The 17350-nt window shown below is 38.8% G+C and overlaps 1 protein-coding gene across 7 annotated transcripts in view; it reads right to left on the bottom strand.

The window, feature by feature from the left end:
• Positions 1 to 16962, bottom strand: part of AP3B1 (adaptor related protein complex 3 subunit beta 1) — a 291912-nt gene extending 274950 nt beyond the window's left edge. For 6 of the 7 annotated variants that reach the window (XM_063811141.1, XM_517689.8, XM_016953105.4 and 3 more), the window contains exon 1: positions 15602 to 16962. In XM_063811141.1, coding sequence (XP_063667211.1) covers positions 15602 to 15729 — 128 coding nt within the window. In that variant the 5' untranslated portion in view covers positions 15730 to 16962. Of the gene's footprint in view, positions 1 to 15589 lie in introns of all 7 variants that reach the window. The other variant, XM_063811142.1, reaches the window with a different exon arrangement.
• Positions 16963 to 17350: the final 388 nt, after the last annotated feature.

The raw sequence follows: 17350 nt of genomic DNA, 5'->3' as shown, positions 1-17350 counted from the left end.
CTGTCAGATCAGTAGCGGCATTAGATTATCAGAGGAGTGCAAACCCTCTTGTAAACTGTGCATGCGAGGGATCTAGGCTGCACGCTCCTTACGAGAATCTAATGCCTGATCTGAGGTGGAATAGTCTCATCCCCAAGCCAATCCCCACCCCCTTCCATGGAAAAACTGTCTTCCATGAAACAGGTCCCTGGGTACTGCTGGTTTGGCGATTGCTGGCTTAAAAGATTAAAATGGTATCATATGTTGATATGGAAAGACATATCAACATATGGAAAGATCTTTTAAAATATACCAGGTGAAAAGCAAGATACATAGAGAATAGTATATATATGATCATTTAATTTTTTAAAAAAGTTTCTGAAAGGATACATAAGAACTTGTTCTTTGTAGTTACACATGAATGGGAGGTATGGGATATGGGATTGGAAGTTATATCCTTTCCACATCATTGACTAACTCACCGCTAACATGTCTTGTGTTTATAACATATTATTAACTTATTTAGCCACGTGGTAGTGGTATTATTTTCTGAAGCTTATAACACTGTCTTATTTTAGTATCACAAAGTCTCTATGAAGCGTGTGTAGCTATTATTGTTCCCATTTAATAGATGAGTAAACCAAGTCTCAGAATATATAAAGGTAACATAAGATTACATAGCATGTGAGAAATTCTAAAATCACATGCCTTTTATGTATATCATCATAAAACCAGGGAATGGCAAAGCAAGGAATTAAATTTCAATCTTGTTTAAAAATTCAACATTCTTCCTATTCACCATACTACGCTGTCAATTTCTGCTATAAAGCTGACTATATTAAGAATATATTTCAATGGCCGGGCACTGTGACTCATGCCTGCAATCCCAAGACTTTGGGATGCGGAGGCAGGAGGATCGCTTGAGCCCAGGAGTTCAAGAACAGCCTGAGCAACATAGGGAGACCTAATCTCTACAAAAGAAAAATATATATTTTTTAACATATTATATAAAATTTATATATATTATATATTAAGTCCTATATATGTATATATAGGTGTATATATATATAGGACTTAAATATATATATATAGTACTTAAATATATATAAATATATATATATAGATGACTTAAATATATATATATATATTAGCCAGGCATGGTGGTGTACACCTGTGGGCCCAGCTACTCAGGAGGCTGAAGTGGGAGGATCAGACCAGGAGGTTGAGGCTGCAGTGAGCCGAGATCGTGCCACTGCACTCCAGCCTGGGCGACAGGGTGAGACTCTGTCTCAAAAAAAAAAAAAAAAGAATATATTTCAAGAACTATACAGTAATACCTTATAAAAGGTATAAAATCCATAACCTGGAGTGTCATCCCCCTCCCTACTTAATCTATAATCACAAGAAGAACTTTTCTTTTAAACTCAAAATTTTTATGAAAAGAAAACTGATCACTAGAAACATAGTAAACACTGATTCTAATTATTCTCAATGGTAGTCTAAAACATCTGTGATACACTTCTGTATAAGTCAAAATAAATTTTATTTTCACTGACATTACTTTGACTGTATTTGGTTAACATTATCTCATGTAGATTCATCAGCTCAAAATTAATTAGTATTACAGAATAGTGTATTCCATCCAAACAATTCATCTTTGTTGGCTCACATGGCTCACTGCTATTGGCATGCCACAGTAATAATAGGCATGGTGCCACAGTAACAGATGGGCATACACACAAACATGCCAAAGAATCCGTTTGTGCATCAAGTTTGAGTATTAGTATTAGATTTTTCTCCAAGAAATTCATAAACTATAGTAGAGGAAATATAAGTTTTCTACAACTGTGTTAATAAGATATGCCAACTCAAAGCTAGATTAATTTTTAAATTCTTTAAAAAAACAACAACAACAACTTTCCAAGGCCACAGAAGGCAAGTTTTCCATCTGATGAGTTTGGATCAGCATTCTGTACAGGGAATTCAGGAAACCAATATGCAATGTCTGCCTTTGTCCCTGAAGCACTTGGAAATCTCAATAAAAAAATTAGTTTTTAAAAAGTCACAGGGCAGTATTGCAGATGAAACAGTTCTAGACATCTGTAGCACAACAATGTGAATATAGTTAACACTACTGAATTGTACACTCAAAAATGGTTAAGATAGTAAATTTAATGTTATATGTTTTTTACCACAATTTTTTTAAAGTCACATGGTCCCACCAAGTTTCCTGATGAAGGCTATGTAGAACCAGAAACAGAAAAAAAGTCCTACAAATTTGTACTTGACAGGAATAGAATCTAAAAGTGCAAATCACTTAAGTTTTATGTGATTATTTTAAAGTATGCTATCACTGAAAAACAATTCTCGGCCGGGCGCAGTGGCTCGCACCTGTAATTCCAGCACTTTGGGAGGCCAAGGCAGGTGGATCACCCGAGGTCAGCAGCTCGAGACCATCCTGACCAACATGGCAAAACCCTATCTCTACTAAAAGCACAAAATTAGCCGGGCATGGTGGTGCATGCCTGTAATCCCAGCCACTCAAGAAGCTGAGGCAGGAGAATCGCTTGAACCTAGGAAGCAGAGAATGCAGTGAGCCAAGATCGTGCCACTGCACTCCAGCCTGGGCAACAAGACCAAAACTCTGCCTCAAAAAAAAAAAAAAAAAAAAAAACAGTTCTCATCTATAGTTAATTATCCCATTATAATTTATTTTTAAAAGACTGACTAACTTATTTCCATGTGTAGTTTTACATTTTTGAAACATAAACATATCCTATTGACCAAACTATATTGAAACTTTTTTTATAGTTTTGCTACATGAATGAAAAACAGTTTTACAATACTAAGAATGCTAAGAAAAAAATCATTTGCAGTCACTATCATCCAAAATTATTTAAGTAATATACAAAGTATCAAAATAGATGGGACTCTGTGTGTATGTAGGAATAGGAGAGAGGAGAAAATAGGGATTTATTTAATGGGTGCAGAGTTTCAGTGGTGCATATAAAAAGAGTTCTGGAGAGGCATGGTGGTAACGATTGCCTAACAATATGAATATATTTAATGCCACTGAACTGCACACTTAACAATGGTTAGGTTGCTTGATACCTTGTCAAACAGGGGAAAAAATGGTTAGGATGATAAAGTTATTCAGGTGTATTTTACCATAATTAAAAATAAAAGAGAAACTACTCTAAAAGAAAAAAAAGCTCGTTAGACTCCATGTCTCCCTGCAATAACCATCCTTCCTCCTCTACCTGAAAGCCAAAGTTCTTCAGAGAAGTGATCTTCTTTTACTCAGTTCTCACCCATCCACCAATGGACTGCCATCGATTTCCACACTCAACATCCCTTGACACTGCTGTCACCACCACCAAGGTCACCAACAACTGCCTAAAACTGCCTTACCATTTTACTTGATTCCATACCAGCAGCTGGCACTGCTGACCATTTAGCCCCTCCTCTTTTTATTTCTGTTAAAGCAAAACATACATAAGCCTGCCTTCTTTTAGGAAAAACGAGAAATAGGCTGCTTCTTCAAGAACAGCTTCAAAGCCATAGGATACAAAAGAAGACTGAAAATTGAAAAAAAAAAAGTTTAAAACAAATACACTTTTTACTCCTTTGTACTATAATCATTGTTCCCAAATCCTTGATAATCACACAGAAGAATCAGGGCTTATTAATTTCATTTATTTTTATGTGGTGCACATTAAAGGTACTTTGTATTAAGCTGGTGCAAAAGTAACTGCAGTTTTTGCCATTAAAAGTAAATATATTTAGTTGTTTCAAACACTTGTGAAATATAATTCAGAAAAACTGAAGTTTGATGAAAATTTGAAAATTAAAAACATAAAGCAATGGTTAATGTGAAAATTAACAATAATTCTAAAATTATAATAGCTTAAAAAGTACATCATATTAAAAATAAAACAGGCCAGGCATGGTGGCTCATGCCTGTACTCCTAGCACTTTGGGAGGCCGAGGCAGGAGGACGGCTTGAGCCCAGGAGTTCAAGACCAGCGTGGGCAACATAGTAAGACTTGTCTCTACCAAAAAAAAAAAAAAAAATAGCTAGGCATGGTGATACATGTCTGCAGTCCCAGCTACTCAGGAGGCTGAGGCAGAAGGATCACTAGAGCCCAGGAGTAAGCCATGATAGGGCCACTGCACCCCAGCCTGGGGCACAGAAAGAGATTGTGTCTCTTAAAACCAAAAAAGAAAAATGAAAACAAAACTTTAAATGACTTTAATGGTGTTATAATGGTAATCATAATTACTATGTTTATTATGTACCAGGCACTATCTACATATATTAAATCTTTTAATCCTCATAACTAGTCAATGAGTGTAGGTACATTATCATCCTCATCCCCATTTTACACATAAGAAAACCAAGGGCAGAGAGTTGTAAAATAATCTGTCCAAGTACAATTTATTAACTCTGTGCCACATTTTGACACCCAGGAATAGTTCCAGAGTGGGTGTGTCTAACCGTCATACCACACTGTCTCAACAAACCACACAATAAACCATTTATCGGCTGTCTTCCTCCTACGGAAGTAGGAATTAAGTTTCGCCCTTTTCTTATACCTTAAACACAATTCAAAAACTTGTACAATCAACTTTCATGGTTTCCCAAAACTGAATTCTCCCTTCTTAGTTTTCTAAGTAAGTTCCAATTCTCCTACTCTCTTCAATGTAGACTTTACTAAGATTCCTCACTGGCCTTCTCTTCACATGCCGCACACACACTTTCCACTCAATGGCTCCAACTACAATGTCATCAACTAATGACTCCCAAATCTACATCACCAGCCCAGGTATCTGTCCTGAATACCTTATCTATCTATCTAACTGCTCAATGAATGCCTAACTATCAATTCAAATTCAGCAGATCCAAAACGGACCTCAACACCTACCCTCCTCACTCCAAACTTACTCTATCCATCTGTGTTTCCAGTATCACAGAATTCTAGCATCATTCACATACTTGTCCAATCCAAAAACACTGGTGTAGCCAAGGTGATCTTTTTAAAAAATAAATCATTTTATGTTGCTCCTATACTTTAGCCCTCCTTACTGTGCAAACCTTCATGATAAAATCCAAATTTCTGAGCATGGTATGCAAAACTCTTCATAATACAGACTGATTACCTCCTAACCATCTTTCACCAGTCAGTCCCTCATTTCCTCCCAACTATGTGCTCTTGCCACACTGAATTGTTTCCTGTTCCCTAAGTAAGCCATAAATCCTTGCCTCTAAACCAGCAGTATCCAATAGAATGTTCCGTGATAACAGAAATAATCACTTATCTGCATTATCCAATATAGTAACTGCTAGCTACATCACATACATGAAATGTGGCTACAGTTGTGGAGAAATTAAATTTAATTAAATTAAATTTAAATAGCTACATTTGGCTAGTTGCTACTGTATTGAACATTACAGCTCTAAACCTAGGTATATGCTATTCTGTCGGCCTGGTATACACAGGTATGTGTGGAAAGTCCTCATCAGTGCTACTATCTAACATCATTAGTATTCATTCTTTTGCAAGGTTATTCTATTTATGTAGGTAATAATTAATAAGGTCCATTCTACATAAGATACTATTTAAATCCTTTAGTGGAGCCAGCTACATAACCTCATTTGTATACCTTAGTTGTTTACTTTCCTAATAGCTAATAGATAGTAATTTAACTACAATTTGTCCTAAAAGGACTATCATTTTAAGAAATGAGCAGGCTTCATGCATTGGTAAATGAAACAAGCAAATTATAATGTCATATTATAAAAGCATATAGCTTTGCTCTAAAAACACATGATATACACATACATACATATAAATATATATGCAAAAGAAAAAAGGCTAAAAGATATATACTATATTAACCGATTTCTTCTGGATATTGAAATTAGGGTTGTTATTTTTCAGCTAACCTGTATCTGTAAGTTTTCTAGAAGAAAAAGGGGATATCAGCAATTCTCCAGCAATTTTCCTTCTCTCTAATGCATCATCTATTTTCTCTCCTCTACATCAGTTGGTTCCATCAGCAAACAAGATAATACAGTTTCTCCTACCTTAAGGAAAAATTCCTTGACATAACATTCCTCTCCAAGTGCTGCTCCATTTCTCTGCTCTTCTATACTTAAAAATATACTAACAGCCAGGCGCGGTGGCTCACACCTGTAAATCCCAGCACTTTGGGAGGCCGAGGCGGGCAGATCATGAGATCAGGAGATGGAGACCATCCCGGCTAACACGGTGAAACCCCGTCTCTACTAAAAATACAAAAAAAATTAGCCGGGCGTGGTGGCGGGCGCCTGTAGTCCCAGCTACTCGGGAGGCTGAGGCAGGAGAATGGCGTGAACCCGGGAGGCGGAGCTTGCAGTGAGTCGAGATCGCGCCACTGCACTCCAGCCTGGGCGACAGAGCAAGACTCTGTCTCAAAAAACAAAACTACTAACCACAATTCTTCTTCTTCCTTCTCTCTTGAGCCCACTCATGAGGCTTTCAGCCCCACCAGTGCACCTAAACTGCTTGTCAAGGTCACCAAAGTCCACCCAGTGACAAATCCAAAACTCCCTTCTCAGTAATCATCTTACTTGACCTATTTGTATTATTTGACACAATTACTCCAGCAATGTCCCAGGACTGACTGACTCTGACCTTTTTCTACACTCACTTCCTCAGTGTCTCATCCAATCCCATGATACCTGATGACTCCCAAATTTATACTTCTAGCCTGACTCCTCCTCTAAGCTCCAGACTCTGATATCCAACTGCCTGTTTAGTATCTCCACATGGATGCCTAATCGCATCTCAAACTTAACATGCACAAGCTCTTGGTCCCTTTCCCCCTTTAAAAAAAAATTCCTCTTTGCACAATATTCTTCATTTTAGTTGACAGCTATTCCAAACTTCCAGCTGTGTAGGCGAAAAACTTTGTATCCACCCTTGATATCTTTTCTCCCACACACATATCACATCCAAACTATCAGCAAATCTCATTGGCTCTACCTTTCAAATATATCCATAACTCACCCACTTCTCTCCACTACCACCAATCTGATCACCTTCTCTTGCCTGAATTACTGTAATAGTCTCCTTGCTGGTCCTTGCCTCAAATCTGCAGTCCACTCCTAGTTCAAGAGGCAAAATGTCCCTTTAAAGGGTAAACAATCATTTCACCCCTCTGCTCAAAACTCTCCAAATGGCATCCCTTCTCACTCAGAGTAAAATCAAAGACCTTACAATGATTTTACAAGGCCCTACACAATCAGGTCTCCACCTTCCACTCTGCCCCTTATCTCTCTGCCCTCATATTTTACTAATTAATTTCCCCCACATCCTTCTTGACCACATTCTCAACCTAGGCTTTAAAAACTTGCAGAAAACCCATTCCAAGAATAAAGTTGGGTGATGCCTAGCTCTGCCAACCTATGATTTTGGAACCACCCTACTATGGTTTCAATGCGTCCTCTCCAAAATTCAGATGTTCAAACTTAATGGCCAATATGATAGCATTAAGAGGTGGGGCCTTTAAGATTTAGTCATGAGGGCTCCTCCCTTCATGAATGAGATTAAGGCCCTTGCAAAAGAGGCTTCACAGTCTTCCATTCTCTTGCCCTTCCACCTTCTGCCCAGTTAGGACACAGCATTACTCCCCTCCAGAGGATGCGGCAACAACGGACCATCGTAGAAGCAAAGAGCAGCCCTCACCAGGAAACTAAACCTGCCTGTGACTCAATCTTGGACTTCCTGGCCTCCAAAAATGTGAGAAATAAAATTATATTCTTTAGAAATTACCCAGTCTCAGGTTTTTTGTTATAGCAGCATAAAACAAACTGAGACAGAGCCTTATTCATTCTTCTGTCATTTGTCCAGCTACCATGCCAACTCACTCAGCTGAATTAAAGACAGTGGACTTCTAATTAGGCTGGTTCCTATCGGCAATATAAATAATCAGTCCATCAATAAACAGATATTGGCTATAAACTGTTCACTTTTGTAGATCTATTAAGTCTTTCCAGCTGATATGCTAAATAAGCCTTCTCTAAATACACGAACCAACGTTATTCATAATAATATGAAATAGAGGAAAATCATTTCCTTCTTGATTATTCTACTTTAAGCTCTTCATTTTAAATTTTGAATTTGGACTGCAGGCAATTTGTTTTTGTCAGTAGTTCATTTATATACACAAGTGCAATACTGTCAAATTATTTCACTGTAATACATTTGTCATTCTATGAGCATTTATAACTTTTCATGCAGCAAAAAAGAACATTTCAACCAACCATCTGTCTGCCTTTTTCATGTGCTTTAATCATTCAGCTCTGGTAATGTTGCTCCAAATACTAAATTTTTTTTAAATAACATAAAATCTCACATCTTATGATTTAATGGTAAGGCTTGAAATTTAATTTTCAGATTTTTCTCCTCAAATTTTACCAGATCAGTGATTTTAAAAATAACATATCCTACTGTCAAGAAAGAATATTTTCTTGAATATTTATTAAGACAAAATGTAGAAGTCAGAACCAACTCTCCTTCAAGGAGATATGCAAGCAAAGCAAAATAAGATAAAAGGTTTTATAATCTGTTGGAAAGTAAGACTCTGTTTACAGGCAGTATTTCATCAAATTTCTATTCAATGTAGTAAAATCTTATTTAATTTGAAATATATTTCAAGAATTAAATCATAAATGGAACCCTACTGCACCACTGAAATGACAATCCTTAATTTGAATAGTTGGCCCTTTGTAAAACTTACGATCTTATTTTTATGAAGACAAAAACAACTAGTTCAGCTGCTAGGAATGCACTGCAGATACTAGTATACAGTTTCTTCTTTTATTTTTAGTCACCTTGGAACAAATGCTGAAATTTAGTGAAAAATCAATAAAATACTAAAATTTCCTAATAACTTAATGTACCCCTTGTAAAAAAAAAAAAAAAGTAGGATCCAGTTTACATATGTAGCAAGCAAATATGTTAACAGCTCTAGTACCAGATCTAATGACCATAAATTTCAATTAGCTAAACATAATAAACAAGACAGATCAGTTATCAAACCTGGAATTATTAGAACGCAAGAGATTTAAATCTTCATAACTAAAGATGATCAGATGTATAACAGTATGCTAACAAAATCATGACTGAAGCATATTTTCATAGCAGCAACCCTGAACTCCTGACCACAAGAGAAAGGAATTCACAATGAGGAAGAAGCCCGTGCCTCTTCATGTCATGCTTATGACTCAGGGCACCAACACTTCAACGTCTCAAACTAAAATGTCCTTAACATTTCAAAATTCCAGCATTTCCATTTTCTTCAGTAAATCACTGTTTACACAAACAAAGGCTTATAACAAATAATTTTCAATAGGTATGTCACACTGAAAAGTTGAATTACACAATTTAACACTAATTGTATACTTGAATTACTGACGGTTAGTTCACATTAGCCTAATCTCTCCAAATAAAGTCTGAGTTTCTTAAAAACAAGATAAAGACCTTATAATTGTTATACATTTTTATGGTGAAAACACAGAGGAATGAACCATACATATGGAATAATCCAAGACTGGGAGGTAAAGATGCCTTTGAAGACTGGGATAAAGACTAAAAATCCTGATTGTAAAGTTCATTCCATACCTACATGACAATTCCGAGTCAGTTAATCCTAACCACAGCAAAGACCCAAGTGAACTACACAAAATTAGCTTCAGGGTGACGCTGTACTACAATACAATGGAGATACCAGATGAGGGTTTCCTTCTGTATAGGGTCCACGGAATCAGTCATGCTTCATTTTTTAACAACATTGGCTAATGAGAGAGCAAATGTTAATGGAATCTAAATCACTGAATTGAGTAAAAGGATCTGAAAATATTTTATTAAGCAAAATTATGAGCCAAACACTTTGCTAGGCACCTTCACACAAATCATAGTCTTTAATATGAGCAGAATGTGTGAACGATTTATCTATATAAATATTTAAGAAATATTCACTGAGCAACTACATAAACTGAAAATACACAATGAGATAAAGTTTAAATGAGAAATACTAGGATAAGCAAAAAGAAAGTAGAGCAAGCTCTAAACAACTAGACCATGAAAAAATGTTAACTGAAAAAAAAACACCCAAAAATATGGTACAGACACTAGATAAAATTAAGTATTAATAAAAAATGGACTTAAACACAAGTTTAGAACCCTATAGTGAGACACAATGACTCTTCAAGGTATGTCAAATATAATGCGTTACTATTAATAAAATTGTATTTTTAAGAAAGTATATTCAATAACATCCCTCTAAGTAAATGAATCTCACTCAGCTGCATTTCTATATGCCTTCCAGAAAGATACAAAAAGTAGTGGAGATAAAGTCAGAGTTGCTATAATTGCGTACAAACCACAGACACATGTAATCTTCCTACTGGACTCTCCTGAGAATCACTGATATTAAAGGTTAAGAATGAATGTAATAGAATTTTCATGTTTGATATTGTAAAGTTGACAATGAATAAGATTTAAGTTAAAAAATAAGTCAGGCTTTATTGATGCAATCCAAATACACTGGGTTGTATTACTGACTACAGGAAAGCATGCAGTACTTTGCTTGGATCTAAATTAGCTCTTTGAATCTAAACAAATGAAAAGCCCACCCCGATTTAAACAGAGTAAAAATGCTACCTTTCAACGTGTGCAGGAGGTACTGCATTGCTAAGTTACTGGCTGCTAAAGTCACCTTTCAGTTGTTAAACCCAAGGGCCTCTTTTCAGCCTTCATTCTATTCGCCCTTACTCTACAACTCCTGACATAGCTGAACATTTCCTTCTTTTAATTTTCCTGTTAGCATCTTCTTTTTTAAACCTTCCTGTGGTTTCCCACCCTTCTGAGCTCAGTCTCTTCTTCTAGTTCTTCCATTCATACTTTATATCCTGGTGTCCCCTGGGTTTTGTCCAAACTGCCTTCTCGTCTAACAAGAAAAGTCTTCCCTGGGTGATTTCATCCACTCCCATACTTTACTACCTACTATTCATAATTGTGATGTCTAAATATCCATCTCATTTGAACATGCTTTTTCTTTTGCAAATCTTCTGGTTTCTACATACTCTGCCTAAAGAATCCATCTTTCCTCCCCCTGGCAAAAACCTCAGGCTTTAAGATCTAAAGTGTCACTACCTCAGTGAAGTCTTCACCAACTTTCCCAAATAGCGTTAGTTAATATCCTAGTTTAGAAATCACTTTGAAGTACACCATCTTATGAGATCCTCACAAAAGAGGCAAGTATTATCACATCCTGTCTAGAAATGAGGAAACTGAGGTTTGAAGAGATCAGCAACTTGAACAAGGAAGCACTACTACAAATGGAAAACATCAACTTAAATCCAGGTCTTCTGACTCTGGGCCCAGTGTTTTTTGTTTTTTCTTCCCATTTTCATTTATAGAGACAAGGTCTCACTATGTTGCCCAGGCTGGTCTGGAACTCCTGGGTTCAAGCAATCCTCCTGCCTGGGCCTCCCAAAATGCTAAGATTACAGGCAGGGGCCACCATTCCCAGCCTCAGTCTTCCTTCTAATACACCAAGATGCTCTCAAAGGAAAAGAGATTTACAAATTTAGTAGCTTTACTATTGTAATTAAGAAAAATTAATTAGTCTTGTCTGTTTCTAGAAATTAATTCCTAATTAAATGTTTAATCCAGTAACAGAATTATTAAAATTATTTTTAATTATAGGCACACATACCCAAATTGGTTAAAAGAAGTTTTTTTTTAAATGAAGAAAAATAACTTAGAAAAAAACAGAAAATAAAAGTTGAGAATATTTTAAAAAGAAGGAAGGGGCCAAGCACAGTGGTGCACGCCTCCAATTCCAGCACCTTGGGAGGATGAGGCAGGCGGATTGCTTGAGCCTAGGAGTTCAAGACTAGCCTGGGCAACATGGCAAGACCCCATCTCTACAATAAATACAAAAATTAGCTGGGCATGGTAGCATGCACCTGTAGTCCCAGCTACTCGGAAGCCTGAGGTGGGAAGGATCACTTGAGCCCAGGTGGTTGAGGCTGCAGTGAGCCATGATCACACCACTGCACTCCAGCCTAGGCAACAGAGTAAGACATGTCTCAAAAAATAAAAAATAAGAGTACAAAAATAAGTTCTTTACATTTTAAATAAAGAAATTGAAAATCTTGAAGCCAATAATCTAATACACAGGCCTTTTTAGCCAATAAATTAGGTATAGGATCTACTTTCATAAAGCTATCTAATTCTGCTTCTGTTTGAAGAGAGGAGAAGATAAATAATATTGATAAATAAGATTAAATTCAGAAAACAAAAATTGCCAATAATACTATGACTAGGAAGTACCTAGGCATCATTGAGATGGTTAGTGAAGGATCAGCGAACACAGAGCTCTAGGCCAAGAAGCCAAAGAGCAGAACAGCAGAGGGAGTTGCAGCTGAAACATTACCATTTTGCAGCCATTGTGGAAAAGACAGGTTCAGGAGATTGATCAATGGTTGTTAAATGTAGAAGTGGTCCATTTAAAAAAGAGCAAGACATCTGCATGGTCTCAGTGTCTCCCCACAGATAATTTGAAAAAAAAAAAAAAAAAAAACAGAAATGACACAACAGAGAAACTGGACAACCCTGTGACTAGGAAAATTAACATCATGAAGATGGACAACCTATGCCTCCAAATGTAATAGTTCAAGAAGCATGCATCACCTATGGTAGTATCCCAGCCAAGGATACATAACCTGAATCTAAACATGAGGAAACAGCAGCAAACCCAAAAACTGATTAACATAAAATAAAATCATAGGCTTTGCAATCCTTAGATATGTCAAATTCATGAAAGACAAAAAAGGCTAAGGAACTATCCCAGATTAAAGAGACATGGCAACTAAATTAAATATATTATCTTGGACTGGAAACTGTACTTGAGGAAAAAAATGCTTGGGAAAAAAAAACACTTTATTGGAACAAAGGATAAAATTAGATTAATTTCCTGAATACATCAACACTGTAGTTGCGTAAGAGAATATCTTTGTTCTTAAAAATTACACATTAAGATTTTCATTGTAAAAGAACATGATGTGTACAACTGAGTCTCCAATGGTTCAGAAGACATAATAACATGAATACGTATATGTGCCTGAATATGCATGGGGAGAGTGAGTGGCAGAGAGAGTAAGCAAGCAATGTAGCATTTTTTTTTTAATTGGTAAATCTGCAAAAGGGTAGCTCTCTGTGTTATTGTTGCAACTTTTTTGTAAACTTGAAACTATTTCATCAGAGTAAACCATTAAAAACCAGAGGTGAGGAATAGGGTAAGCTTTAAGTTTTTTATATAAATTTTGTCATTCGATTTTTTAAAAGGCAAGTAATATTACGGTTTTATAAATGAGAAAATGTGGACTCAAGAGAGATTTAATGACCACTTCCAGAACGGGTCTCCTTGTTTCTGTACAATTCCATTAGACTGCAGGTCAATAGCCAAATGTTTCTAATCCCTGGAAGCTTCTCTGGTGGTACTATTTGGAGCTACTATTTAAAGTTTTAAACTTTTTGTGAGTTGTATGCACTCAGTAATAAAAATACCATACATTTCATCAAGTAGTAAGTAGCACATCTAAACGTTTGAGAGAATGGGCTCTAATATTAGAGCCCCTGAGTTCAAATTCAGGCAGTGCAATGTTCTACCTTTGTGGCCTTTTCCAAGTTAACAACCATGCTCCAATTTCCTCACGTGTAAAGTGGGAGCAGAGAAGTACCTGGTAATAACCTGCAGGGTTGTTTAGGAAAACTGAATGAGATAATAAATGTAAAGTGGTGTGCACAAATACTCAATAAATATCTTTCGGGGAACACAATTCAACCATGGTTATTTGCATATATTACATATCACCTCTAATCAATTAGCTAATTTTATTTTAAATCCAACCTGTTAGGTCACCTCAAGAGCACTGGTCTTGAGTTTTTTTTGTTTTTTTTTTCCAAATCAGGTCCAAATTTGACAAAAATCTTTTTCTTTTTTTTCTTTTTTTGAGACGGAGTCTCACTCTGTCGCCCACGTTTGAGTGCTGTGGCGCGATCTCGGCTCACTGCAGCTTCCGCCTCCCGGATTCAAGCGATTCTCCTGCCTCAGCCTCCCGAGTAGCTGGGATTACAGGCACGAGCCACCACGCCCGGCTAATTTTTGTATTTTTAGTAGAGACGGGGTTTCACCATGTTGGCCAGGCTGGTCTCGAACTCCTGGCCTCAAGCGATCCGCCCGCCTCACCCTCCCAAAGTGCTGGGATTACAGGCGTGAGCCGCAGTGCCTGGCCCCAAATCTGACAAAAATCTAAGAGAAAACATCGTAGATGTTCACAAACCATAAAAGTAAATTAATTTGCAAAACAGATTGATGCCGATATACAGGTTAATTCAGTCTAAACATTTTGCTAATAGTAGAGGCAACAAGCTCCGTACTTGTTCTAGAACAATGGATCATCAAATGCATATAATGAAAAATGAAATCAGTTACCTTACTTTTAAACTTTTCTAACCTTGGGAAAAAGGAAAAGATTGTATCTTATATGCTATATATATGATTTTGATCCTCAATACAGCCAAAATGTAATCCCAATTTGAAGTAGTAGCACTTTCTAGACTACCCAATATTGTTAGTAACGTTTAATTTAAATTTTAATTATACCCTCTAACAGATCTGCAAAGCTACTAGCACAGCTATTCTACCTTAATTTAGCATGAATTTAGTGACAGACTATTATGTGACCATATTGCTTAGTAATGAAAGATTTAAAATAAGAGAAATGTAAAAATGATAATTCTGGTAAATGTAACCACTACCACCAACCCACCCCCCAAACAAACAACTTGGGATTTCTTTCCATTTCTCGGTGATACTTTTTACAAAACTAAGTGTACCTTGTTTAACATTCGTTTTTAAAATTCACATTATTAATCTGTAAAAGTTTTGGATTTGTTCACAGTAACACTCTTTTAAAATATTTTCTATTCATATGCTTATTTTGGATTGGTGTTTTTGTCTGTAGTGCAAAGGACATAATCCAAGAACATTAATACTGGTGTAAACCAGTTTGTCCATTCAAACAGCCTAAATCCACCTCTCTGCTCCTACACTCCGGGGTCACAAAATAACTTCCCACAAGCAACACTCGCACTCTCACCTTCACCAAAACACTCCTTTCACCCTAATCAGGGAATGTATTAAAGTCTGATCCGGCGAACGGTAAATAAACTAGAAGACTATGCTCAAAATTCAGACTCCTGAGCCCAGCCCAAGTCCAATTCAATCAGTGTCTTCAGGGGTGGGATCTAAGCTCACCAAGTGGTTTCCTTTTCACTAAAGTTTGAAAACTACTAGAGACCCCTACACACATTCGCCCCAAACTCCCACAACTCCCACCACCGCCAACCAACCCCACCTACCCACCCGCGGGACACGTTACCGCCCTGCCCTGCTCAGACCTCAGGGCGACCCCGCTCCTCTCCAGGAAGCCCACCCTGGCGCCCACTCCTCCGAGTCCCCAGCTCCTCCCTCCCATCCCCGCAACCCAAACCTTTCTCCTCACTTCTTCAAATCGCTGCTGAAGAGGCCGAAGGCCCCCGAGGGGGAAATGGTTGAGGTCGCCTCCTGACCCAGCTCCGTCGCCTCCCCTCCTCCGGACTGCTCATTGTAAGGAAAACTATTGCTGGACATTGCCGCGGTGCTGGCGGGTGCGGGGTTGGTCCTGCCAGGGGTTCTCTCCAAAAGGTTCCAGTCCAGAGGGCACGGAACAAAACTAGTTCTCGTACCGAGGAGCGCGCGCAGGCGCTTCCGGACTCGTCACGGCTCCCTGAGCCGACCTGGCAGTCCACCCCCTGCGCATGCGCAGTGTGCAGGCCTGCTAGATTACCACCCGGGCCATCCTGGCCTGCGCGGACTTTCCTGCTCCGGGCTTTAGAGGTAGCTGAGCGGCTGCGAGCCGGACTGCGGAAGGGGAGGCAGCGGGTGGCTAACTGCCCGGCTCCCGGCCCGTTTGAGGTGTGTCGTTGGAGAAGGATACCCATTGCATCCGTTTTGATCCGTTAAGGAGTTTCCAGAGCCCGGACAGCTCTTTGCTATACTTCAGTAAAGCAATAGTTTTCAGATTTCTCCGGAAATGCCATTTAGCACGCCAGATCACCTTTCCTAAACCCATCACGATCGCTTTTCCTTTTCTTGCTTGTTTCGGCTACTCTCTTCCATCCGGCTTTGCCTTACTTTCATATCGGTCCCAAACAACTTTTCTCCTAGACTTTAAGGAGGCCTCTCCCAACGATGGTTTGGAGGATCCGCACAGAAGCGACCATTCCATCTTTGCAATGAAAATCTTAGGGGCAGACCGGGCGCGGTGGCTCACGCCAGTAATTCCAGCACTTTGGGAGGCCGAGGCGGGTGGATCACTTGAGGCCAGGAGTTCGAGACCAGCCTAGGCAACATAGCGAGACCCTTTCTCTGCAAAAAAATATAAAAATTAGCCGGCGTGGTGGCGCGCGTCTGTGGTCCCAGCTACTGAGGCTGAGGTGGGAGGATCACTCGAACCCAGAAGGAGGGAGTAGCGATGAGTTGAGATCTCTCCACTGCATTCCAGCCTGGGCGACAGAGCGAGACCCTGTCTCAAAAAAATGAAAAAGAAAAGAAAACATCTTGGGGCCACCAGTTCCCGTTTGGAGCTGAAGTGGTGCGTCCTATTGGCGTCTAGCTACCAAAAATAAAATGGACCACCTCGCGCGCCAGTCGTGTTACTCACTAATATGCACTAGGGAGCCTAGGCGGGATGCTTGCCTGGCCCCGGAGTAGCTCTCTCCGGGTGCGGGCACCCGAGAAAACCTCTTTCCCGGGGTGCCTTCCCCCAGCCCGCCTTCTCAGGTGGGTTTCAGCGCCTTCCCTCTCTTCTCCCCAGTGCCTCCCGTCCAAGGAAGGCAGTAACACCCAAAGCCCTGGCGGCCAGGTACTGAAACTGTCAAGGGATTCTACCAGGTAGAACGCGAACCTGGAGGCCGGCCGCCCCAGGGAAGGCGGTGGGGCGTTTTCAAGGATGAGAGTATGATCTCCAAATTTCAAAAGGTCACACTGTCACTGTGGAAGCACGCAAGAGCGTGGCTCTGGGTGGGAGAGGAAGGAACGTCCTCCAAACTTGATCGTCTGGTCAAATATTGGCAGGTTTTTAATTCAGCTGTTAGAATACTCCTCCGGAGATCCAATGATGAGCACCTAAAATGTGTTGTTTGTCAGTATTAATTAATAGAATTTCACCTACAACTGACTATTGATGATGAGGATGAGGATGATCATAGAT

The sequence above is a fragment of the Pan troglodytes genome, chromosome 4 (genome assembly GCF_028858775.2).
Source record: "Pan troglodytes isolate AG18354 chromosome 4, NHGRI_mPanTro3-v2.0_pri, whole genome shotgun sequence".
In the NCBI taxonomy this organism is placed as follows: domain Eukaryota; kingdom Metazoa; phylum Chordata; class Mammalia; order Primates; family Hominidae; genus Pan; species Pan troglodytes.
The sequence above is the reverse complement of the archived record's forward strand: the minus strand, read 5'-3'. Positions and strand labels throughout refer to the sequence as shown.